General features: G+C 41.8%; 1 protein-coding gene across 1 annotated transcript in view; it reads right to left on the reverse strand.

The window, feature by feature from the left end:
* The window catches only part of LOC111159847 (TEK receptor tyrosine kinase), a 97781-nt gene that overhangs the window by 7956 nt on the left and 64649 nt on the right, over window positions 1-25176 (reverse strand). Inside the window, exons 10-18 of the mRNA XM_022522504.1 lie at window positions 21414-21575; window positions 20129-20263; window positions 14609-14896; window positions 12290-12589; window positions 9851-10002; window positions 7915-8125; window positions 5424-5534; window positions 2768-2958; window positions 2107-2220 (exon numbers count right to left, since the gene is read on the reverse strand). Of these exons, the coding sequence (XP_022378212.1) occupies window positions 2107-2220; window positions 2768-2958; window positions 5424-5534; window positions 7915-8125; window positions 9851-10002; window positions 12290-12589; window positions 14609-14896; window positions 20129-20263; window positions 21414-21575 (1664 nt within the window). The remainder of the gene's footprint in view (window positions 1-2106; window positions 2221-2767; window positions 2959-5423; window positions 5535-7914; window positions 8126-9850; window positions 10003-12289; window positions 12590-14608; window positions 14897-20128; window positions 20264-21413; window positions 21576-25176) is intronic.

Below are 25176 nucleotides of genomic sequence, written 5' to 3' on the forward strand. Positions count from 1 at the left end.
AAACCCCAAATCACTTAGTATGATGGCTTCCAGCACTTCCAATATTAGCGTCACCTGGGGGACTTAAAAAACAGAAACTGATGTACAAGGCTCATCCCAAGGCTGCTGAATCATAGTATCTCAGCCATAGGACTCTGCCTCTGTACTTTTTGAAAGCTTCCCAGAGATTCTGGAGTGCAAGGAGTGGAAAATCGCAAATTTAAACGGTAGGCCAGGGAAGGTAGCCACTCTGCCCTCTGGTGGTAACTCGCCACACTACACCCTTCTTGCCAGGAGCTGCTTCTCTCCATTCTCTCATCTTTGCTCTCAGCCTGGGCTGTCTCTGTGTCTTTCCTCCCAGACCCGGTGCTGCCACAACACTTCACCCAGCTGCTAGCAGATAGAATTAAGTTCTGACCTACCTAAGTGCTCTAACCCTCTAAGCATTTCCCCCAAACTATCCAAGACTGCCGAAATCCCTGCCCTTTAGGAAATGCCAAGCAAAGCAGCATTTTTCTTAGGAATCGGAGGACAGGATCCAGATAAAATGTGTAGGTTGTGGGGTAAACTGTGTCAGTGCCTCAACCCCATCACCCAGAGCACCACAGCCCCCCAGATGCTAGAGAGAAGCAAGGAGAGTTGCTCTGTGAAGGAGAGCTCAAGCTTCAGGTGGCCTAGGAGAAGCAGGGAGAGTGGGAGTGAATGGGTGAGGGGCGGGTCCTGGTTCTTTAAGACAAGCCCAGTCCCTCTGCAGAGAAACATTGCCTGTTTGGGGTCAGGCAAATTCAGAAAAACTGAAAAGAACAAGAGAAAAAAGTATTACATGGAAGCCAGCCCTCAAGGAGGCGGCTATGGCTTCTGAAATCATTGCCATCGATAAGCATCTGGAGTCCCACTGGTTGTGTGTGGTGGTCTCTACAGGCCGAAGGGGTCCCACTTCAAACCCCCATCCAAAAAGGGACTGGAAAGATCCAAAATGGTTATGTTCACTGGGATGGTAACCATATAAAAATATGGATGTTTGTGGAAGGCAATAAGTAAAGGAAAAATAAAACGGGTCAAGGGGGTGAACAATGGGTCATTTCCTTTTCAAAACATTCTTGAATAATGTTTGTTATCTTGTCAGTAACTAAAATAAGCATATTGGGAAAAACAAGAAACAACAAAAAAAAAAACCCTGAATAAGAGGATAAATACAGAAGCCTGAGCCTGGCGAGACACCTTGTTACCCACAAACATAAAGGGACTGTGTGAAAACTGCCATAGTCACAGGGAAGCTGAGCCCGAGCAATGTCCATCAGCCCTCAGGAAGGGGGAGCCGTGCCACTGGGGTAGAGCCACCAAACACATGTGACGACTACAGGATTTGTCAGTGCCAAGGTCCTGCACTCTCCCACCCACATAGGGAAAGCAAGGGCAGCGCCATGTTGTCACCCAGCTCTCATGTCCCTGGGAGGGGCATTTCTGGGGCGTTATGATTTACACTGGACCACAAAAGCAGAAGGAGTCCAGCTTCTCCCCCCTGCTGTGGGGACGTTCTCCTGGGATCTTGTACATCAAGATTAAATATCACCATCTGGGAGAGGAGGCATCATCAGGCGAATGTGGATTTGATGTGGGCTTGGAGAGACCGTGGAGAACTTGTGATGAAGAGGGGACATCTTCCGTAGGCTTTAGAAGTTATGAATTTCTCTCCAGGGCCTCCTTGTGATTTAGGAACCTCATTAATTTATTTCCTTTATATTTGGAAAGTATGTTAAATGCCTTTTTTTGCCCTTCCTATGCTTGCTGTACATGAAAGGGGGTTGAGGGAGCTCCTCAGAGGTTTCTGGGTGAGATACTTAAGGGTCTGGCCTAGAAGCAGACCAGAGCCCCTACACCATGAGACTCGCATATATCATCCCTTGGTCACATGTGATGGTGGCTTTTCATTGGTAAATGTGGAGCCCTCGGTCATTTTAGGAATCAAAACTCTGAAGGGATGTTTTCTGGGCCAGGGCACTAACTCCTGGGGTATACGACCAAGTGCCCGAGTCACCAAAGCATGGAGGTATTCCAAGAGAAGGGCCATTGCGAGAGGGAGGGGCCCTGGGGAGGACGTTCTCCGTGTCTGTGCTCTGAACTTACCATCGTCTTTTTCACATACACTTCTTGACCTCGGGACAATCCAAAATCTGCTATTTTGGCTACATAGTTTTCACCAACTAAAATGTTCCTGGCAGCCAGATCCCTGTGGATAAACTGAAATTTTAAAAAACATCATGTATTTTCAGCATTTTTGCTTGTTCTCTCATTCTGCTGGCACAGAGCCACTGGGGCAAGAACTCTGGGAAATAGAGAAGCGAGGAATCCAAGTCCCTTAAACATCCCCCTCCAAAATCCTCAGTGGGTTGTGCCAAATGACCTGCCATGCCTTGGGAAGCATTTCATGGGGGAAAAGAAAGGAAGAAAGAAAAAGAAAAAAGAAAGAAAAGAAACCCAGGTCACTAAATCTTCCTGTTGCCAGGTAAGTCCTCTGCTACCGCGCATCGTTTGGACCCAGGAGAAGCTACGATGGGTTAGGGCACCCCACCAAATGCATATGCCAACCTTCACTAAATACAGGTATTGCCAGTGTTCGGCCTTAACTTCTATACAAATAGAACAGTAAGAAAGACATGAAAATTAGGGAGATTCTAAGGGGAATTACTGGGGAAGAGGAATTGAAAAATGCATAGATTTAACTCAACTCTAATCCTGCAGAGAATTCTAAAGGAAAGATGTCCAAAGCAAGGTCCTTACAACAAACCTGTTTTTGGCTCAAGTAGTCCATACCCCGGGCCACGTCTGCTGCGAAATGGAGAAGCTGCTGGGAGGACAGCGTGGAGGCAGTGCTGTTGGCGATGGCAAAGGCTGGATCGGTCTCCAGCACTCGGCTCTTGCGCAGGAAGTCCAGGAGGTTTCCATGGGGGGCGTATTCGATGGCCAGGTACAGGTAGCCTGTGGGGAAAGGGAGAGACATCACCTTCTCAGCAGCTGTGAAATTTCTGAGATGGGCTATGGTCCTGGGAACTGCTTATAAAACTCGGTATCTAAAAGCAACAGGTCTAGCGGTACCAACCTCGGGAACGCTGGCGACAGGAGGAAGAGAAGTTCCATGCTTCTGCCGTGCTTAAAGGGCACCATGCTTGAACCCGGGGTCCCCTCTTTCCCACACCCCTCCCTCCTGCCGCTTGTGGACTAACATGGAAGCTTCCTGAATGCTTTCACCCTCTCAGTAAGAAGAACAGAATGAAATGAACGTGTTTTCCTTCAGAAGCTCTAGGACAGCAGGTGCACATCATCTTTTTTTTTTTTTTTTTGGTCAGTATTGATGGAGAACTAATATGAGCCAGGCGTGTTATTCCATTTACTCTCTAACTTTTCTTGAGATTATTTTTTAAAAAGGAAAAGATTCCGTATCCATGGCAGATGGACCCACACCAGGTAACATTCTCTCTACAGGTTCTATTCCTCCCTGGAAGTTCGTACTCAGTCACCGTATTGCTGATTAGCTCACTGGTCAGCAAAGTCTAATGTCAGAGACTGCATCTTGCTTAGAGAGATGAGAAAACTCAAACTTTTAGAGACAAATAAAACAATAGATCCTCGAACAAATTATAGTCCATTGTCTTGGTTTTATTCCAAATTGTTTGTTTTAATAAAATTACTTTCTTCCATAAAAACGTTGATCTCTTGAGTCAATGAAAAGTAGACTGATTTTACTGTCTTTTAGAGGTAAATTTTTTTGGTATACCATTTTTTAAATTTAAAATGTCAAGTGATTATAAACTTCAATGCCATTCTAAGACATTGAAATTCTGGCCAAAAAAAAAAAAAAAAAAGTCTAACACTGTACCATGTTGCACTGTAAGTCAAGATACCTCAATTCTTTCTCACTTCCTTACTGAACTATAAATTTTAAGAGTCAACCAGTTATGGGCTAAGGTGATGATAGAGCAAAAATTTGGAAGATACATATTTTTCTGTTGACGGTGGTTACTTTTTTTTTTTTTTAACTTTTCATTTACTATTGTTCCATGCTGATTACTCTTTTCAGGAAATAGCTCAAAAATAAATGTCATTACTTCATTATCTAACCTAAGGGACATGATCTGGCTTTCAGAATTACACCCTTATTGGATCACAGAATGATATATTATTTGAAGTCCCAGTATTTTTAGTTTAATAAATTGAGGAAAAGGAAGTAGTCTCTTTTCTATTGTTGCTGTTTGTGCTGCAAAGTCAACAAGAGGTTGTCAAGTTTGTAAATAATTGCTGTGTGGAGCTTTTTCGTGGACACGAACTTTTCCATGAGAAATTAAGTGAAAGCCTTCCTGTAGAACTAGAAACCCAGGTAGCCTGGAGACATAAACTCATGGAAGTACTCAGTAATATCTGAATTGATAATATAAGTTGAAGGATGCCTGGGTGTCTCAGTGGGTTAAAGCCTCTGCGTTTGGCTCAGGTCATGATCTCAGGGTCCTGGGATCAAGCCCCACATCAGGCTCTCTGCTCAGTGGGGAGGCTGCTTCCTCCTCTCTCTCTGCCTGCTTCTTTGCCTACTTGTGATCTTTCTGTGTGTGTCAAATAAATAAATAAAATCTTTAAAAAAATAATAATATAAGTTAACTTTAAGAGTGTGACATAGGGTAGTTGTAAAGCTCCACCATAATTGTACCAGTAATGGTTTTGGAAAAAAATAAAGCTCAATCAGATATAAGATTATTGTTTTCATTTTATCCTAATCATCACCAATGCTTTCACATTACAGTTGATTATTGGCATTCATGGATTTTACATTCAGAGTATCAGTGTCTTGGGTTTGGAGGGAAAAAGGTAAGCAATTAAGAAGATCCAAAGCACTTCTCTCTTCCTGATGCTGAAGGCTTCCCTGATCTACCTAAGCAACAGCAGCCGAGGAAACCTCTGAGTCAGCAAAGATGGGAGTTTGCAGCAACCATGGGAACGTCTGGGCAGTAATGATGAACCACATCAGAGGGCAAAGGATCCAACCTTGAGACCTACCTCCAGCACTACTACTCAGCACAGTTTATAAATGGGACTAGACATTCCGATTGAGACTGCAACCTTTTTTTAAAAAGGTAACATTCTTGGGACGCCTGGGTGGCTCAGTTGGTTGGGCAGCTGCCTTCGGCTCAGGTCATGATCCCAGCATCCTGGGATCGAGTCCCACATCGGGCTCCTTGTTCTGTGGGGAGCCTGCTTCTCCCTCTGCCTCTGCCTGCCACTCTGTCTGCCTGTGCTCACTCTCTCTCTCTCTTTCTGACAAATAAATAAATAAAATCTTTAAAAAAAAAAAAGGTAACATTCTTAAGATTATTATCTTTACTGATCTTAATATGGACTGTGCCTGTTTCAAAAGAAAAAATTCTGGCAGGAAAGATAGGCAAAGCGCATCTTACCACGATGTTCACACGCTCCCAAGAGATTGATGATGTTTGGGTGGTGGCCAAGTTTACAGAGAACCTCCAGTTCCCCAGCAAAGTCCCTGTGGTCATCTTTGGAGGCATATTCTGGGAAGAAAGTCAAGAGTTGTGATTCCCTCTCTCTTAGACCTCTTTGGAAACAGTTGTCCTGTCCTGCTCCCCTCAGAGGACCTTCAGAGTCACCATCAGGTCTAGAAAACTGTACAGAAACCAGAGATTACTCTAGGAAGAGTACTTGGAACTGCTGACACCTTGGGCTGACACTTCTTTGTTGTTGGGAGCTGTCCTGTGCACAATAGGATGTTTGGCAGCACATCTGGCTTCTCCCACTAGATACCAGCAACCCAGCCAAAAATGTATCCAGATGCTGCTGAATGTTCCCCCAAAGGGCAAAACCACCCCTGCTTGAGAACCTCTCCTTTACACTTTTCCTCGTTTCGACTCTCAAAGACCCCGTGAAATGACTTGGTAGCGACGGAGTGGCCTCCACTTTAGACTCTACCTGTTCTAGCTGAAGCCGCTGTCCAGCAACAAATATGCTGAGCAGGAGAACCAGTTTCAGAGCAACAACACAAGGAATGCAGACACCTTGCTTTATTACCATAACTTTAACTTACTTTTCCACAAAGCAGTCCTGCTAAAACAGAAACTCAAATCCCACAGTATTTTTATGGAAGTGCTTAGTGGTCAGGAAACTAGTCTTTTCGTCCTGTCTCTCCCTTAGCATTTGGTCAGAAGAAGGATCTCCAGGACCAACCAGGCTGAAGGGAAGGTGCTCTCTGGTTGTTGAACAAACCGATCAGCCTTAGTCAGTGACAAAGCACTTGTGCTGCTCTTTGAAAAATAGCATTGCACAGGAAAGGTGGGAGAGGGGGACTGTTGGGTGCTGGTGGCCCTGTGTTGGCCTGAATGTGCTTGGAAATTACAGGAATGTTTCATAGGGGCTAAGGGTACCCATAAAACTAGCTAGTAGGCAATCCCAGGCCAGATACACTGTTCTTACCACAAGAAGCCCGAGGGTCGATGCCTTGGGAGCATTTTTAAAATGAAGTTCTTTATAAGCAAGTTGTCCCCCTACTTCAGTAATTGTCCTTCTCTGAATGCATCACTGTCCCCCATGACAGTCTCTGCCCTGATGCCCCATTTAAGCTATTTCACCTCTTCACATGGGCATGAGACAATCAGGCTCAGTTCAGATTTTAAAAGCCTGGCTTTTACAAGATTCTGTACCCTGTTCCCTCATTCTGTCCTTACTGTAGCCCCAAACTCCCCATGACTAACGTAGCAAAATGGAAAAGAGATTTAAGCAAGACTGTGCGTGTTTGTGTGTGTGTGTGCGTGCGCGTGTGTGTGTGTTTGAAACATACTACTATCCCTAAGCACAGACACTATTTTATTTGTGTTATTTTATTTCTTTTCTGACAACACTGCAAAAAGCAGCAATGACATAATGAGATTTAGGGTTAATTCCAACTTTAGGTTCCATATCGTCGTCAAAAAGGAAAACCTAGCAGCAACCTTAGAGAGCCCGCTTTGTGAAGGTGACCAACAACAGCAGTTCATGACATTCCCTGCTCTAATTCATGGCTTTCCAAGGCCAGATGCTATACAAACGACACCGCGGCTTCCTCGTCAAGCCACGCGTAAACTCCTCACAGAAGAGAACACAGCCAGGACTGCCAGTGAGCTAGTCAGTCTGCTTTCTCAGAGGAGGTATATTAGCCATCTTGGTAAGTGGGTAAGCACCAAGCAGTCCTGAGATGAACACAACTGGAAAAGATTTAGTTCTTCTGACCTTAGGTCGGTAGCTTTCAAACTTGAGCATACAGAAGGATCACAGAGCACACATGTTAAGAACACAGATTCTCACGTGTCCCCCCAGAAATTCACCTACACTAGACCCGACAGTGGGAGAGGCCAAGAAGATGAATTTCTAACAATGTCTCCAGGAGCTCTGTTGCCGATCATCCACGAAGACAGTAGTTTGCAAAGTGTGGTCTCCAAACCCTGGCATCAGCATCACCTGTGAGCTAATAAGAAATGCAAATCCTCTGGCTCCGCCCCAGACTTGCTGAATCAGAAACCAGGGTGGACCCCAACAGTTTGTTTTTAACAAGCCTTCCAGGTGATTCAGATACTCACTCCACTTTGAGAACCACTGCATCAAGAGAAACAACAGCGTTCCCCTGAAGTTAGCCATGTGTGACAGAGATCTAGCTATATTGTCACATCCCAATGAGTCGAGACAGTGGCATGTAAACAGCTCATGCCTTCATGTTTATGGCCTGGCCCTATCACTGGCTGACCTCAAAGGAACTACCACCTGCCATTGTTCAGAACAGCTGTATTTGACATCATGCCAATTTTCTGTTTAAATAATTTAAGACCATAGCGGAAAGATTTGACAGGAAGTGAAGTTATCTCCCCACCCTAGTGAAATGCTGACTTGATCTGGTCAAGCACTGACCTTTCATCCTCTTGATGGCAGCATCCATTCGTAACCCATCCTTCTTGATGCGCGCCTTAAGAACCTGGCCAAAATTACCCTCCCCGATCACATCTTGAAATTTGATGTCATTCCAGTCAAGCACTGGATAAATTGTAGGATCCGGGTTGTTTTTGGCCTTCCTGTTCAGGGCCAGAGTTCCTGAGTTGAACTGCACAGCTGGTTCTTCCCTCTGGAGAAATAATTTTTTCATGGTTTAGTGTCAGGATTTTACATAATTCTAATGTGCATAAATATTCCTGGTTTGTATCCATACCAGGTAAAACAAGAAACTGTCTAATTCTAAAATGCAGATGGAAATAGGTTTCATCTAACAGGCTGTCTAAAGGGCTGCGTGAGGTAATTCCAGGGCTCAGGTGGAAGGCATGCTACAATCGATTAGCAATGTCTGCAGAGCACAGGGCATAGGGGAACAACAGCAAGTATGCCACAGGACAGCACATCCCCGAGTTAGTCACACTTGAGTTTCTGCTGAGCTGGGGAACAAACAGGTGTTCAGTTCTGGTTTGGAAAAGAACTCCGAGATCCTGTCTGGGGCAGTAGCAGGCCATGCATCGCTAAGAGCTTTCCTTGCATTATCTTGGTCTATTATTGACTCTTACTCTGACTTCTCCTAAACCTTTGAACCTCTCAAGCCCATTCTGGAGCAGACTCTGGCTCCAGGATGACAGAGGCATACAGTAAAGCCCAACACAGCATCCCCTTTTCTCCTGAGTTTGATAGACTGTTGACATATCGGGACAAAGCAGTGGGACCATGAGCAGCTCCAGCACTCCCAGCCCCCTTGCTAGTTTTTCTTCTCCAGAGACAGCCTGAGTTGAGTCACTTCTGGCATGGAGTCAGATAACAAAGCTCCCCTTATCCTCCAAGGAGGGGACTCTCAGGGATTTGTGGACAGGAAGCTGCACCTCATCTGGAATGTGTAATTGTACCCAATGTTTCAAACATGGAATTGATAAAGTCAGGTACAAATTCATTTGACAGAATTTGAAACCATAAACTAGAAAAACGTTCTAGTTTTAGAAAAACATCCTAGTTTTAGAAAAACATTCAGGCTATAGCATACCAAAGGAATCAAACTGGGTGTATACTGGTCAGGTATGATTTTGTAAGCCTTAGTTACTGGTTAAAATTTCTAGATGAAAGAATGGGGCTGTGCCAGGTATTATAAACTACGACTGCAGACTGATGGGTACACAAGAATGGAGAGACACATGTGAACATAAAAATTCACATATATTACACATATAATATATATGAGCAATAATAAGACTGGGAGGTATTAGAAGAATCAAGTAGAAACTGGAAATAGGAAATGTGGGGGAAATTTTTCTAGCACAATACATCGTTACCCATCACACTGAGATCTGGTTATGTTCATGTCCTTCCTTATTAACAGCATTCAATTCTTCATATTGCAAGACCGGTCCTCCTGGTGACTCATCGCTATGATGAAAATACATCTCATTTCGGCAGGGCAATAGTTCTGTTTTAGCCCTGGTTTCCTAAATAATTATTAAGAGCAAACTTTCCACTCTCAAATTCATTCCAGTTTGGACAACACATTACATAGTCATGTTGTTTATCTCCCATTTCATAATGGAAGTCAAAGAGAAGATGAGACCTGCCTAAGGGAAACATTTGCTTTAAAAGTAAATTTCCTGGTCCACATCTAATTTTTTTTTTTTTTTTAAAGTAGGCCCCACACCTAGCGTGGAGCCCAACATGAGGCTTGAACTCACAACACTGAGAACAGGACCTGAGCTGAAATCAAGAGTCGGTTGCTAAACCAAGTGAGCCACCCAGGCACCCCTCCTGGTCCACATCTTTAAAGTGAGGATTCTGCATACATGCAGACTTGTACTTATTAGCTAGTCGGAAGATGAGGCACTACCACGTTTTGGAAAGCTTGGGCCATTCTCCTTTGGACATTTGCCCTCTTCAATTGCAACATGATCAGGAAGGCCAACAGCACCGTCAGGCAAGTCATTCCCGCCGAGCCAAGGATGGCTATAAGCAGCATCTTCCCACCTCCAAGGTCCGCTGGTGCTGCACAGAACACAGGAGAAGAAGCAGGTTTAGTTTAGAAGAGAGAAGCCAAGACCATCCTTGGGCAACATCATGGTACAATGGATATGTAATGGCAGCCCTGGCTCTGCCAACTAATTGCTAGGGGACGTTCAGCTACTCATTTATACGTTCTGAAACTCAATGGAGAGGAGTCTGACTCACAGGACTGTTATAAGACCTGCAAAAAGAAAGGGAAAAGTGCTAAGCATTAGTTATTACCATTTGTCCCACTTTTACTTCCAAGTAAAGGCCCAAGCAGTAGCACATAATCAAGTAGCAGCAAGAATGACTAACTAGATATAAAGCTTTGGGAAGGTGGCTAAACATCCCTGCACAATTTCCCTAACTAGAAAAGCTCTCAAGTCTTAAGTTGCTGAATTTATTTTTTTTTTTTAATTTTAATTTTTTTTTTAAAGATTTTATTTATTTATTTGACAGAGAGAGATCACAAGTAGAGAGGCAGGCAGAGAGAGAGGGGGAAGCAGGCTCCCCACTGAGCAGAGAGAACCCGATGCGGGGCTCGATCCCAGGACCCTGAGATCATGACCTGAGCTGAAGGCAGAGGCTTTAACCCACTGAGCCACCCAGGAGCCCCTTAAGTTGCTGAATTTAAATCTGTAAGTTATCTTGCCTTTTTTTTTTTTTCTTGTTTAAAAGCTGATAGAGAAAATCCAAGAATGCCATTGGGAGAATGAAGGAAAGGAGGAGGGGAAGGAGGGAAAGACAGAAAAGAAAAATCATTAAATGAGGGCTTAAGTAAAAATCAACTGTTAAAGATTATGCTCTAACCCATTTCTCCATTTAAACAAAAAAAAAATTAAATGCAATACATTTTCTGAAAAACAGTATGTAGAGCAAGACCCTATGTTCTTACAAGTACTCTTTTGTGATTACCTCTCTTTCCTTCCTTCTCTCTCTAAGCATGGGTGCATAAAGACACATCTGGAACAGAATGGTGAGGATTTTGTTGCTTTGTTATGCCTTGTTTTTAATTTTTCTGTTTGTATTTTATGTATAGCTTGGATTTAGGGCCTGTATACATTGTACTAAAGCACAAATAATTGTAAAAAATAGGCATTAATTAAGGGTGTCACCTGAAAACTGCAACTCTCTATAACTGGCAGACTCCTCATTCCTTGGACATTTCAAAAATATTCCAAAAATATTCCAAAGAATCAGCCCTGATATGGCATGGTTCCTTTTATTTCTTAAGTAACCCTTGAAAACCAAGAAGTTTTTACTACCAGAAGATTTTCTGTAAAAATAAACTCTAGCCCAGATTATAAATCTGCAAAACTCTCCATCTAACCTCACTCTGTGTTCCCCTGCACACGTTGCCGAGGGCTGGCAGGCGCCATTGCAGACAGAGTTCAAAGGGAAGGTGCTCTGGGAGCTGCAGCCCACCCACCCCCCACCAACCCTGGTCCCTTATCCACTTAACTACATTCAACTGGCATTATCAGCCATAAACACTGAGCATCGTGTGCCTGGCACTCTGAAAGACCTCCAGCTATCTCAAAAAGCTTACTCTCACTGGAATGGGGGTTAGTGGTGGACGTGGAGACATCATAATTTGGATCCAAAAAGCAAAAAACAAAACAAAACAAAACCAACCAACCAACCAACAAAAAACCCCAACTTAGAAAAGCATAGTGTCCTCAAAGCTAAAAGAGGAGTTCATTCTTGAGAAAGAATGGAGTTGGTTCTTGGAACCTCCCACTGAAGCACACGCACAGGCCTGCCTTCACTAAGCAGGTTCCATGTTCTTTTTCTGTGGAATGAAATTCATATTCCTCAGAGCCTCCATTCCTGGATGGGGAGTGCTGATGGGCTGATTTAGGCTTAACAAAAGAAAATGGATCAACAGGGTATCCCTCCCAGGGGCATTTTCATTTTAAGAACCTATCTAGAGGGGTGCCTGGGTGGCTCAGTGGGTTAAAGCCTCTGCCTTTGGCTCAGGTCGTGATCTCAGGGTCCTAGGATCAAGTCCCACATTAGGCTCTCTGCTCAGTGGGGAGCCTGCTTCTCCCTCCTCCTCTGCCTGCCTCTCTGCCTACTTGTGATCTCTCTCTCTAATAAATTTTGAAAAATCTTTAAAAATAAAAAAAAAATAATAATAATAAAGAACCTATCTAGAGATGGAGAAGCCTAGGACAAATGAATTATGTCACATCACATACTTAATTAATATCTTAATTAAGATAATGGGGCTTTTCTGATACTCTCCAGAAACAATCCTAGGTAAATACCTGTCCACTCTACCAACCTTGAGATTTAGAAAGGGTCATCAGTTCATGAGAAAAGGTTGGGTTGCTTGACCCTATGTTGTTCTCTGCAAAAATGTCCACCTGGTAAGCTGTTTCAGGCTCTAGGCCCTTTAGCTGATACTGGGTAATGGTGGCATTCTTGATCTTCACATCAATGTGCTGGTCTTCATTCTTGCCCTGAACCTTGTAACGGATGATAATAGAAGAAATAGAATAGCCATCCAAGATTGTCCAAGAGATCATGGCTGTGGAGTCTGTGATGTTAGAAATCCTGATATTTTCTGGTTGAGGAGGGAGAACTGGAAATTAAAAAAAAAAAAATTCACTTCAGTTACACTACCATCTCTTAGATTACTATGCTTTTAATGGATACTTACTGTTAGCACATAAACTAAGAAGGGCAAATAGGTGTTTTCTTGGGTAGTAATTCCAATCAACTGGAAGTGGACTCTATGCAGACTTGACAAAATGGCACAAGACAGGAAAATGGCAACACATATTTCATCATATATTTTCTCATCCTTGCATTAAATTAAGACATCAAATTCTGTTACAACTAGTAGAAATTGGGCAAAGTATATGAACAAATTCATCAAAAAGCAGAAATCCATATGCCAAAGAAAAGATACTCCACATTGCTAATTATCAAGAAAATGAAAATTGAATTTAATAGTGGGGTACCATTTTTTACCTTTGAGATTATGAAAAATAAAAAGGTCTCCACCATCAAATGATAGAGATATAGGGAAAAGATATATGAACAGAGATGGATGTAGGGAAAATGATACTCTCATATACTCCTGGGCATTGTACACATTGAACGAGAAACATGGCCCATCAGTTCTACTTCTGGAAAAATTCTCTAGGACAGCTCTCACATCTATACACCTGGAGACATGTATAAGGATGGTCATTGCACTTTTGTTTGGGATAGTTAAAAAAAAAAGAAAGAAAGGAGAACATGGTACACAAAGGAAACAACCTAAATGTCCACCTCAAAGAGAACGGATAAATAAGACCATATAGTCAGAACATAGAATGTTATGCAGAAATTTTAAAAGTATATGTCAGATCTAAACAATGAACATGGATAAGATAGAAATCATAGTGTTAATTCAAAAAAAAAATTCAAAATGAAGAACAGTATGTATGCATATGTGCACTTATGGATGAATCTAACATATCGAGCTGATTCAACCTTGAATGGAAAGATACACAGCAAACTCATAATTGGATTGTCTCCAGGGAGTCAGCCCTAAAATGAGAGTAGGGATGACAGGCCAAGGGCCCTGTGATCTGTATTGTGTTTTTACTTCCACGAATCAACAAAAGAGCTGAAAACAAGTATGACAAAATAGAACCAGTTGTTAATTCTGGGTGGTAGGAATGTGGGTGTTTGTTGAATTACTCTTTGAGTATTCTGTAAATTCCACGAATTTTTAAAAATTGATGAAGAATCCCTGAATGCCACCATAACAGGTGAGACTTCCACATGTCACTGACACAGGAGAGTGGCTGGAGGAACACAGAGCCCATTTCTACACCTGGTATTGAGCAAGTGGAGATAGGCAGCTGCAGAGGGGAACCTCAGACATCGGGTGTTGGCAAGGGACCCCATGATCCTAACCTAAATGATAGTCCGTGTGGCCAAGACATATTTTATCTTTCCAAGGACTCCAAAATACACAGACACAGTTCTAATGCAGTGACGCAAGACAGAACTCCTTGCTTAATGACGAAAACCTTTCAATACTACCAAGAAACCCAAGAAGTTCCATCTAATTTTAAATGACCAATCTGAAATAGAGGAAATCCTGAGTTGCAGAATATTTTGAAAGAAAAGAGGTTTTATTACTCTCAAATGTATGTTCTAACCCTAAGAATTATCTACTACTGAAGATTTTTCAAGCAGAATTCTTCGACTTTTAAGATTAGGAAAGACCTATCTAATTAACCAGCATCTGTGGGTCTGAAGAAACAAGACAACCCTGAAAACTGTACTATAACAAATTAAACATACCCTAGAAACCGTATTCATGCTATTAATTTACTTAATAGATAACTGCATACGAAGGAAAGGTAAATTTTAGCACAGTCCTGCCTGAATTATTGCAAATCTAAATACATGGGGCTTTCTTATATATTACAGGTCATTTAAATGGTTTGGTGTGTTGGGATGGGGACACTAACTAATCTCCATGCACACTTAACTGCCTTTTATGATGTCTAGCAAACAGGCTTGACTTGATGGTAGCTAAGTCCAAGCAGCAGCACCCAAATGTCATTCGGGCAAGGCTAGTGCCAGGTGAGTTACTTACTGTCGCTAAGGGTCCAAGCGATGAGGTCTTCACTCCATTCCCCCTGGGCCTTGGTGTTGACTCTGGCTCGCACTATATACTGCTCCCTGGGGTGTAAATTGTTAAGGAGCACTGAAGTCAGGTTGCCTGGAACTTTGATATTCTGCTGGTCACTATTCATTTGCACAGACCTTCTCTCCACTTCAACATAAAAGTCATCTTCTGAAATTGGAAATATTGGTTGCCAGGTCAAATTTAGAGTGGTCTGACTTTTTGGTAGGAGGATGAGACCTCTTGGAGGTGGTAGACCTGGGAGAAACCAGAAAGATCACGATTTTAAGATTTTATTTTTAAGTAAACTCTACACCCACCATGGGGCTTGAACTCACAATCCCAAGGTAAAGAGTCACATGCTCTACCTGTTGTACCAGCCAGGTGCCCCTGGATCGTGACTTTTGTATCAGATGAAGCACAAACAGCCCCAAAGGACAACTTTACAGAATAACCTTGGCATCTAGAATAATAGACAACTTCACAAACCATCAAAGAAACACAAGCTAGCAGCCATGCCATACTTTTTTTTTCTATCAAAATAGCAAATATTTATAACAATTCTATTTTTTTTAAAGATTTTATTTATTTATCTGACAGGGAGAGACACAGAAAGAGAGGGAACATAAGCAGGGTGAGTGGAAGAGGAAGAAGCAGTCTTCCCACCCACGGAACAGGGAGCCTGATGTGGAGTTGGATCCCAGGACCCTGGGATCATGACCTGAGCCGAAGGCAGACGCTTAACGACTGAGCCACCCAGGTGCCCCTTTATAACAGTTCTAATTTGTAGTTTGAGTAATTATAATAGAGGAACCCCCTTAGAGAACAACTTGGGAGTATTTTCAAGAGTTCTAGAAGTAACCGTCTGCTTTGGTCCTATAATCTGACTATAGATTATATCCTGAAGAAATAATTTTATCCTGATTTATCCTGAAGAAATAATCCAGAAGAAGAGAAAAACCTAAGTGCATGAAGATATTCATTGTGGCATTATTCAATAATAGCAACAATCAGAAGAAATCTAAATGCTCAAAATAGGAAAATGCTTTAATAAATTATGATATAACCATCCAATGGATTAAAATTGATCATTGGGAGTAGCATGGGAGGCCAATAAAAATATTTATAATACATGAGAAAAAACTCTAGTTGCAGTTTGGTAAAAGTCCTGGATACAGTTGGTGAAGGATAGGGATAGGGAGGAAACTGATAAAAATTAAAACAGTGGATGTTCCAACGCTGTGGGATAGGATGGGTGGGTAACTATTCAGTGTTTCGGTTATGATTTTGAGCAATATATTTTAACGCAATTTCAGGGTTCCTTCTCTGTAGCAAGAATTTCAAACATTGGAACAGCTATGGTGGCAGAGCCTGGCCTCGCCCTGCTCTGATCACAGCAAGGGACTGGCTCTGACCACACGCTGCCCTGACTGAGAACATGGGCTACCGGACAGGTACCTGAATGCAAACAACATGGGTTTTGAAATGAAAGAGAGAGGAGCACGCCTAGTTTTGCAGCCTTGGGAAAATTCATAAGCTCTCCAAGTTCACATGTAACACGAAATGGAAATAGTTATCTTTCAGACTCAGGAGGAACACATGGGATAATGGATGTGAGAATGCTTACAAGAAGTCAGGGACTCTTACATAAACTACTTTCCCTCCTTCCTTCCTCCCTCCCTTCCTCCCTTCCTGTCTTATCTGTGTCAGTGGGCACAGGACTCTGTATTCTCAGTTTATAATAACAGTAAATTGATTTTTAAATTCTAGATATTAAGTATTTTCAAAACATGCAATAGGGATCCTCTAACTCATGCATTCTCAGTGGGGACACTATTGGCCCTAAGAGGGCAAAAACTGGTTTGTGGGATATGAGAATATTTTAGATATTACAATGGCTTCTGTAGGGCCACAGTATACAAATATATCTATGGTATTAAAATTCATGGCAGGGGAGACATTAGGACAAAAGAGGCATTTTGATCTAAGGACACAGATATCTAAAGGAGGCAGTAGTTGAAGGAGGAGGAGCAGGGGGAGGAGGGGAGAGAGAGAGAGAAAAGGTTGAAAAACTGCTATTTTCAGTTAGAGGTGAGAGAAAGGGTCTGTTTCCATACATCAGGACGACGACCTGTAGCCTTTGCAAATATAATCATTATTTTAACTATTTAATATTAATACATTACTCTAAATAGCTCTTATTCTCTATAACCTTTACAAGTTGAAAGAGGTGATGGTCCAAGACAGCATGGTACTGGCATAAAAACAGACACATAGACCAGTGGAACAGAGTAGAGAGCCCAGATATGGACCCTCAACTCTATGGTCAGTTAATCTTTGACAAAACAGGAAAAAATATACAGTGGAAAAAAGACAGTCTCTTCAATAAATAGTGCTGGGAAAACTGGGCAGCTATATGTAGAAGAATGAAACTCGACCATTCTCTTACACCGTACATAAAGATAAACTCAAAATGGATAAAAGACCTCAACGTGAGACAGGAATCCATCAGAATCCTAGAGGAGAACATAGGCAGTAATCTCTTTGATATCAGCCACAGCAACTTCTTTCAAGATATGTCTCCAAAGGCGAAGGAAACAAAAGCCAAAATAAACTTTTGGGACGTCATCAAAATCAAAAGCTTCTGCACAGCCAAGGAAACAGTCAAGAAAACAAAGAGGCAACCCACAGAATGGGAGAAGATATTTGCAAATAACAGTACAGACAAAAGATTGATATCCAGGATCTATAAAGAACTCCTCAAACTCAACACACACAAAACAGATAATCATATCAAAAAATGGGCAGAAGATATGAACAGACACTTCTCCAATGAAGACATACAAATGGCTATCAGACACATGAAAAAATGTTCATCATCACTAGCCATCAGGGAGATTCAAATTAAAACCACATTGAGATACCACCTTACACCAGTTAGAATGGCCAAAATTAGCAAGACAGGAAACATGTGTTGGAGAGGATGTGGAGAAAGGGGAAGCCTCTTACACTGTTGGTGGGAATGCAAGTTGGTGCAGCCTCTTTGGAGAACAGTGTGGAGATTCCTCACGAAATTAAAAATAGAACTTCCCTATGACCCTGCAATTGCACTACTGGGTATTTACCCCAAAGATACAGATGGAGTGAAAAGAAGGGCCATCTGTACCCCAATGTTTATAGCAGCAATGGCCACGGTTGCCAAACTGTGGAAAGAACCAAGATGCCCTTCAACGGACGAATGGATAAGGAAGATGTGGTCCATATACACTATGGAGTATTATGCCTCCATCAGAAAGGATGAATACCCAACTTTTGTAGCAACATGGACGGGACTGGAAGAGATTATGCTGAGTGAAATAAGTCAAGCAGAGAGAGTCAATTATCATATGGTTTCACTTATTTGTGGAGCATAACAAATAGCATGAAGGACATGGGGAGTTAGGAGAAGGGAGTTGGGGGAAATTGGAAGGGGAGGTGAACCATGAGAGACTATGGACTCTGAAAAACAATCTGAAGGGTTTGAAGAGGTGGGGGAGTGGGAGGTTGGGGGAACCAGGTGGTGGGTATTAGAGAGGACCCGGATTGCATGGAGCACTGGGTGTGGTACAAAAACAATGAATACTGTTATGCTGAAAATAAATAATAAAAAAAAAAAGATTAAAAAAAAAAAAAAAAAAAGAGGTGATGGTAACTCCTTTCCTTATCTCTGAAGTTTAAGTTCTAAAAGAAGCCACCCAGAGGAGCCAGACAAACTTAGAATGACAAAGCAGAACAGAGAGTTCTGTTCTGCTTTGACAATAAGAGCATATACGTAAACCTCCAAAGCCTAGGCTTGGTACAGAAGAGTCACTTGATAAATGGTCATTTCCCTTTTCCTTTCCTTTCCTTCAGGAACATAACTTACCCTTCACCCCTCCCTACCTGCCCTTTTTCTGACTGTGTTCAGAGTGTGATCTCTCCCCTCCCCGCCCCCAACCCGGGCCTCCTGGCTTTCACCATTAAATCAACATACTTATAAATAGTGCAACTGCCAGATGAATTAAAAAACAAACATCAGCAAAATTCAAATGATGGGAAAAGAAGAACCTTCAAGAATTACCTCCCCACCTACCCCTGAGAACTACTTTGAAATATTCCAAGAGACTTCTAAAGACATCCTGGCTGGAACGTACTCTGAATGCTGAAGACAGTACTGTGTGGGTCTGTAAAGTGTTTTATGATCTGTTCCATAAATACTTTCCATCTGAGTCAGATTATGACCTTCCCCTTTGATTCATTAACACTGGCAGAGAGAGAATTAACTACCATTTGCCTTTTAGCAGCAACCTGAGCACAGAGCAGAGGCCCCTTTATCTCTTTATCTTCCAACATATATATATATATATATCGCTTCTGGTGCTATTTTTTGTATTTGCTACCTGGTGAGTTCCAGGAAACCATCCCTTATTTGCACACTGTTTCTCCAAGCACTATTACTCAGCATGTACAGATCAAGGATCAACAACAAGTACCACTTGTCAACTTCTTAGAGCTGCAAAGTCTTAAGCCCGACCCCTACCCCAAACCTACTGAATTGGAAACTCTGGGGCTGGGGCCCAGAAATGTGTTTTAACCAGCTCTCCAGGTAATTCTTAAGGATGCTAATGTTTGAGAACCACTGATTTAGAAACATGGAGTCGTATGTACAATACGAAGTAGCTTAAAGGGGGTGCCCGGGTGGCTCATTCCAGTAAGGATCTGCCTTCGGCTCAGGTCATGATCCCAGGGTCCTGGGATGGAGCCCCACATCGGGCTCCTTGCTCAGGAGAAGCTCCTTGCTTCTCCCTCTCCCGGCCGCTCCCCTGTTCCCCCTGCTTGTGCTCTCTCACTCTCTCTGACAAATAAATAATCTTGAAACCAAAAAAAAAGTAGCTTAAGGAGGTAAAACGGACTGCCTGTAGGAGGCAGCACTGGAGGGTTGGGAGGTGGAACAGGGGTCTGCTGTTCTTTAGATAAAAGCCTTTTATCCTATTTGATGTTTTAACTCTGTGCATGAATTTCTTTGAAAAATTAGAAATTAGTTTTAAAAATAAATAAACTGGGATTTCTGAAGTACGTATGTGGCAAGAGTCTGACTTAGGCCCTTAAGATGGAAACAGGAAGCTGTTGGTAAAACTCAGGAGCTAAGCAGTTGCTGCTAAGTAAATCCCAACTCCTAAGGGATGGCCCTGACTTCCTGAAGGCTCATCTGCTTCCTCCTCTGTCCCCATACTGCTGCAGACACCCTCCCCCAGGGACATAGACCAGGAGTGCAGCCCAAATAAAAGAACTCTTTGGCTCCAAGCTGCCAACCTTCCTGTCACTTTCCCACCCATTCAAAAGCAAACTCCTTCCCCCTACATCTCCACCCACCCACTCGCCCACCACCACCCTTCCTGGTCTTCCTTCCTCTTTCCCCTTCCTCCCCCCTCCCACCCAGTGCAGGAATAAATGCTGTTTGCTTCCACTGACCGATAGAAGCAGTTGTGAACCGTCTCACGGGTCCCGGATGCCCTTCCCCACCCTCTCCACGCCGGACCAGCTGCACGCAGAGCTCGTATTCTGTGCGAGGTTCCAAATAGTTGAGTGTAACAATCTCATTTGTCACTGAGAAGAGAGAAAGTTCAGGAAACTTAAGTTGGCATACTTGTACATTGTTTAAAGTGGAATGTTGTTATTGTGATGTGAACTAGTGTTTGGTTTTTAAAAAATACAATGTACTAAGTGAAACAGCCAATCCCCCCTTCAGGGCCTCACCATTCCTAACATAAGGAAAATGAGGCTTTTTTAAGGAAGCTTCCAGATTACGATGTATACATTAATGTAAGTCTCTCTGAGCCACTGAATCACTTTTGCTCTAGGGATTTTGTCTTTTCACTTATAGGATAAAATCACACAAATCTTCAACTATATGGAATAGCAATTAGACTTAATGGAGGGGAATCTCAATTAAAATAATATAATTGCCACTGTTTTTAAATACATAGTGATCACAACCAGACTATCAAGAGAAGAGATCCTTTGAGGGTTTGCTTACAAAGACCAGAAAGCAGATTTGTAATGATCATACCATTTACAAATGAAGGGCTCTGAAGTCATTGAACATAGATCTCATAAACAAATAGTATGTGCGTCTTTTCTCCTTAGTTATTTGCTTTAGCCACACTCTGTTCTCTACAGGTATTGCAAAAGTACTGCCTTACCATATGATAAATTTCCAGTTGGTAAGAAAAAAAAAATGGGCTGGGTTTACAAGTTCTTAAAAGAACAGTTTGTGGAAAGTAACAAATTATTACCATCATATAAAAAAAAGCTGCTTTTTAATAAAACCTCTCCATTGATATTGTCAACAGCTACTTCACAAATCAACCTTACGTCACTAGGATTCTGAATTTTGGCTGAGTCTACAATAGAATGTGAAGGGCTCGGTAACAGTGCCATGACTTAATTCCACATATCCAGGTCAGCTGGGTTAATATGAAGCCCAAAACTCCTTTTGTTCTCCTTTTTGTAACTTCCTCAATTACCTACATAACAGTGCCTAGAGGGCCCTTTTTAGGAGGAAATCACAGGCATAGTGAGACTAAAAGATTGGTAGGTAATTACCTCTGAAATGGAATCCTTGGCTACAGCCACTACCCTGGGGCAGAGGAATGAGAGTGCAAGAGAGGATTTCTGTATTTTTTTATTTGAGGAATTTTTTTTTCCCCTCCTGGTGCCACATCTTTAGCTGGAGTCTTTCCTGTTCAAACCTTACCTTGAATATGCCGCCAAGCCTCATAATGATTAACAGGTTTGTATAGAAGCTTCTTGGATTTGATTGGTCCATCCCCAAAGTAAGGCTCAGAGCTGATGTTGATGACAGCAAAATTATGTCCAGTGTCAATCACATTTGGGGCATTCAGCGGCTCTGGAAGAACTGGACAAATTTTTCAACAATCAGATTAATCTTTGGAGTTTGATTTACCTGTACTTTGATGAGGACAGAGGAGAGGTAACCTTACATTTCCAACAAAACCCCCTTGAGGCAGTATATAGGAAAACACTGGGTAACTGCAGGGGGAACAAAAGGCAGGGAACGGAGTCTGACACCTGACAGACTGTTTGTGACAACTGAGTAAACCCCGCGATAGCTGGGTGGTTTCTCAGGGCCTCAAGCATCCCCTTATGGCTCAAGCCCATGGCGCGCATGCACACAGTCCCAGTCAGCCTGCAAATGACCGAACGACTCCTCCACTGGGGGCGCCAGAGTACTCCTCGTACATTTTGACTATGGAGTATCTGTACGAGAAAAATTAGACTGCGCCTGCGCAGAGTAGCTGCCATAAACCGTGCGTAATGATATGCACAGTTTTTGGAAGTCTCCGTCTATTCACAGAAGCTTTCAAGAATATATCACCCGCCCATTGTGACTACTTATAAAAAGCAGAACTCTACATCCAACCAGGGCATCTCAGATCCTGTATCTGTGTGTACTTTTGCTTTGTAATATAACTTCTGCTATCCTCTGAATTCCTTGAATTCTTTCTTATAAGGAAGTCAAGAACCTGGCACTGGCTGGTGGTTGAGGTCTCAGGGCCTGAAAATTCCCCCTGTCTCCCTTACCACTCTTAAGAGTTGCTGTTCAGATTCAGTGCCGTCACCTGCGCTGTGATCTCCTGGCTTTGCTCTTTCCCCTCCCACCCACTATCCGTAAAGTACTTCTTAAAATATGATCACTCCTCTGCTCAAGACCTTACCATGGATTCCCATCATGTTTAGAATAAAATCTAAAATTTATACCATGACCTATCAGGCCTGGCACATTGAGCCCCTGCCTCCTCTTCCCCTCACCCAATACCCTCAGTATCACTGACCTTTTTTTAATTTTTAAAAAATTTTTAATTTAAATTCAATTAGCCGACATACAGTACATCATTACTTTCAGAGGTAGTGTTCAATGATCCATCAGTTGCGTGTAACACCAGTGCCCACCCCATCACATGCCCTCCTTAATGCCCATCACCCAGCCACTGACCTTTCAACTCATCCAACTAAAACTGTGACAAGCTCCTTTCTATCTCTGTTCTTTGTAAGTGTTGTTTTCCTGAAACCAAAGCCCCAGGCCTCTCACCATTCTCTGTTACCTCTTAACTGATCATTCATTAATCAGCTCTAATGTGATTTCTTTACAGGCGCTATACTAGAACCTCAGTTAGGCTTCAAAGAACTTAATCTTTTCCTCCATTGCAATTTCCAGAATTTATTATTCTTAGAGATTTTGTGTGAACATTTGATATTGGACTTCCTCTCAACTATGCATGGTCTCTCTCTCTCTCTTTAAAGCAACACAAATTGATTCTTAAAGTTCTGGAGGTCAGAAGTCAGACATGGGTCTCACTGGGCTAAGATCAAAGTGTTAGTAGGACTGTACCGAGCTCAAAGGGAGACACTGTTTCCTTGTTCTTCCCAACTTCTAGAAACCACCTACATTCCTTCACTTGTGGTCCCTTCCTCCATCTTCAAAGGCAACAACATCATGTATCTTGAACCCTTCTTCCATTGTGCTATCTCTTTCTGATGATAACTAGGTAAAATTCTCTGCTTTTAAGGACTCATCTGATTAGAGTGGGTCCACCCAGATAATCTAGAATAATCTCCCCATTTCAAAGACCATATATTCTCAATAGGGTGAAATAACACCCCCATATAGGTTAAAATTGGTTCTTATGGGATTAAAAAAGCCTCAGATATTACAAAAGTAATGAATAGATATGCAGTATATTCATGATATTAACATGAAACAAACTGCTCCAAAACCTTCCTTTTAGTAATTTATCATTTTAGTTTTTTGTCTTTTAGTAATTTGTATTGAGATATACATATTATAAAGTGCAAAACTCTTAAGTGTATTTCATTGGAGGGACTTTACTTGTGCACACACACTGAGACAAGGAATATTTCCAGTCCCCAGGAAGGCACTCTTATGAGGAACAGGGAACTATTTAATAGGGAACTATTACCCTGGCTTTTGTCACTATCAGTTAGTTTTGCCTGTTCTTTATATAAATGGAATCATAAAGCATCTATTTTCATTTGCTCTTTATTACGTCTATGATATCCATATTGTTGCAGGAATTAATTCTCTTTTATTGCTGTTTTATATTCCATTGTATGATGTTATGAGCTGAACTGCATTCCCCCAAAATTCTTAAGTGGAAGTCTTAATCCCCAGTACCTCAGAAGGTAACTCTATTTAGAGACAGGGTCTTTAAAGAGGTAAGGAAGTCAAAAAGAGGTCATTAGGGTGGGTCCCAATCCAATGCAACTGTTGTCCTTATAAGAAGTTAAATTAGGACACACACACACACATACACACAGAGGGAAGACCATGTGAAAATACAGGGAAAAGACAGCCATTTATGAGCCAAGGAGTGAGGCCTCAGGAGAAATCAATTCTGCTGACATTTTGATCACTTACCTAGCCTCCAGAATGTGAGAAAACAGATTTCTGTTTAAGCCTCCTCATCTGTGGCACTCTGTATGACAGCCCTAGCAACCCATTAGGTATGAATATAATACAATCTATTTCTCCTTTATCATGTTGGATAATTGGGTTAGTTTCAGTTTGGGACTATCATGAATAAAACTTCTCTGAATATTGAAGATGTCTTTTTGAACATATACACTCTTTTGAGCTTATACCTAGGAGAACTGCCAGGTCCTAGGTATATGCAGGCTAACTTAAGCATACATTTTCAGTTTTCCAAAGTGGTTGTACCAACTTGTATTCTGGTAGTAAAAGCTTTGCAACTTTTTTTTTTTTTCCACTGTGATTAAAGACACTGACTAATTTACCAAATGGCTATTTTGATTTTATATCTATCAGTAAATATGACATGAAGAGGTATCAATAACTTAGTACTACAGAGGCTTTGATGCATTGATATTATATGCTGTATCTTCCACTAAAAAATAAAAATTATAACCATGGACTCTTAGCAACATGTTTTATTTTTGACTTTTATTTTCCATGGGCAGCAAACATTCCAAGAAGCTTAAAAATAAGGTAATTTGTCTTGTCTGCATATCATTTCCTTCCTTTCAAGAACATGCAAGATACAAGAAATTATTTTGATCATGTGAATGTTCTACTGAATAAAACAGATCAGGGCTTTTTCCAATAATTCCAAAAAAAAAAAATATTAAAGATTCTGTGACAGTTTATATGGATGCTCAGAGTAGAGAATCCCAATCTACAAAGTTGTATTTAGGCTAATGTCGTTACTGGTCTCTTAAAAAAGATTATTATGCTCTGGACATTTATTTTATTTATGGAAATTACTTCTCAGATAGCCCAAAGATTCCTAATCAAGCAATCAAATGGGTAAAATACAAGTCATCATTCGTTATCTTGCTTCCTAAACTTTAACACAGGAGACAGAGAAAACAAAATGGTCTAGAAAAGATCGTGCAGCATCTGAGTCAGGAGACCCAGGTTCAAAACTAAGATTTATTCCTTAACAAATGTGCTACTTTAT

The sequence above is a fragment of the Enhydra lutris genome, unplaced genomic scaffold (genome assembly GCF_002288905.1).
Source record: "Enhydra lutris kenyoni isolate GAN:26980312 unplaced genomic scaffold, ASM228890v2 scaffoldscaffold70, whole genome shotgun sequence".
In the NCBI taxonomy this organism is placed as follows: Eukaryota; Metazoa; Chordata; class Mammalia; order Carnivora; family Mustelidae; genus Enhydra; species Enhydra lutris.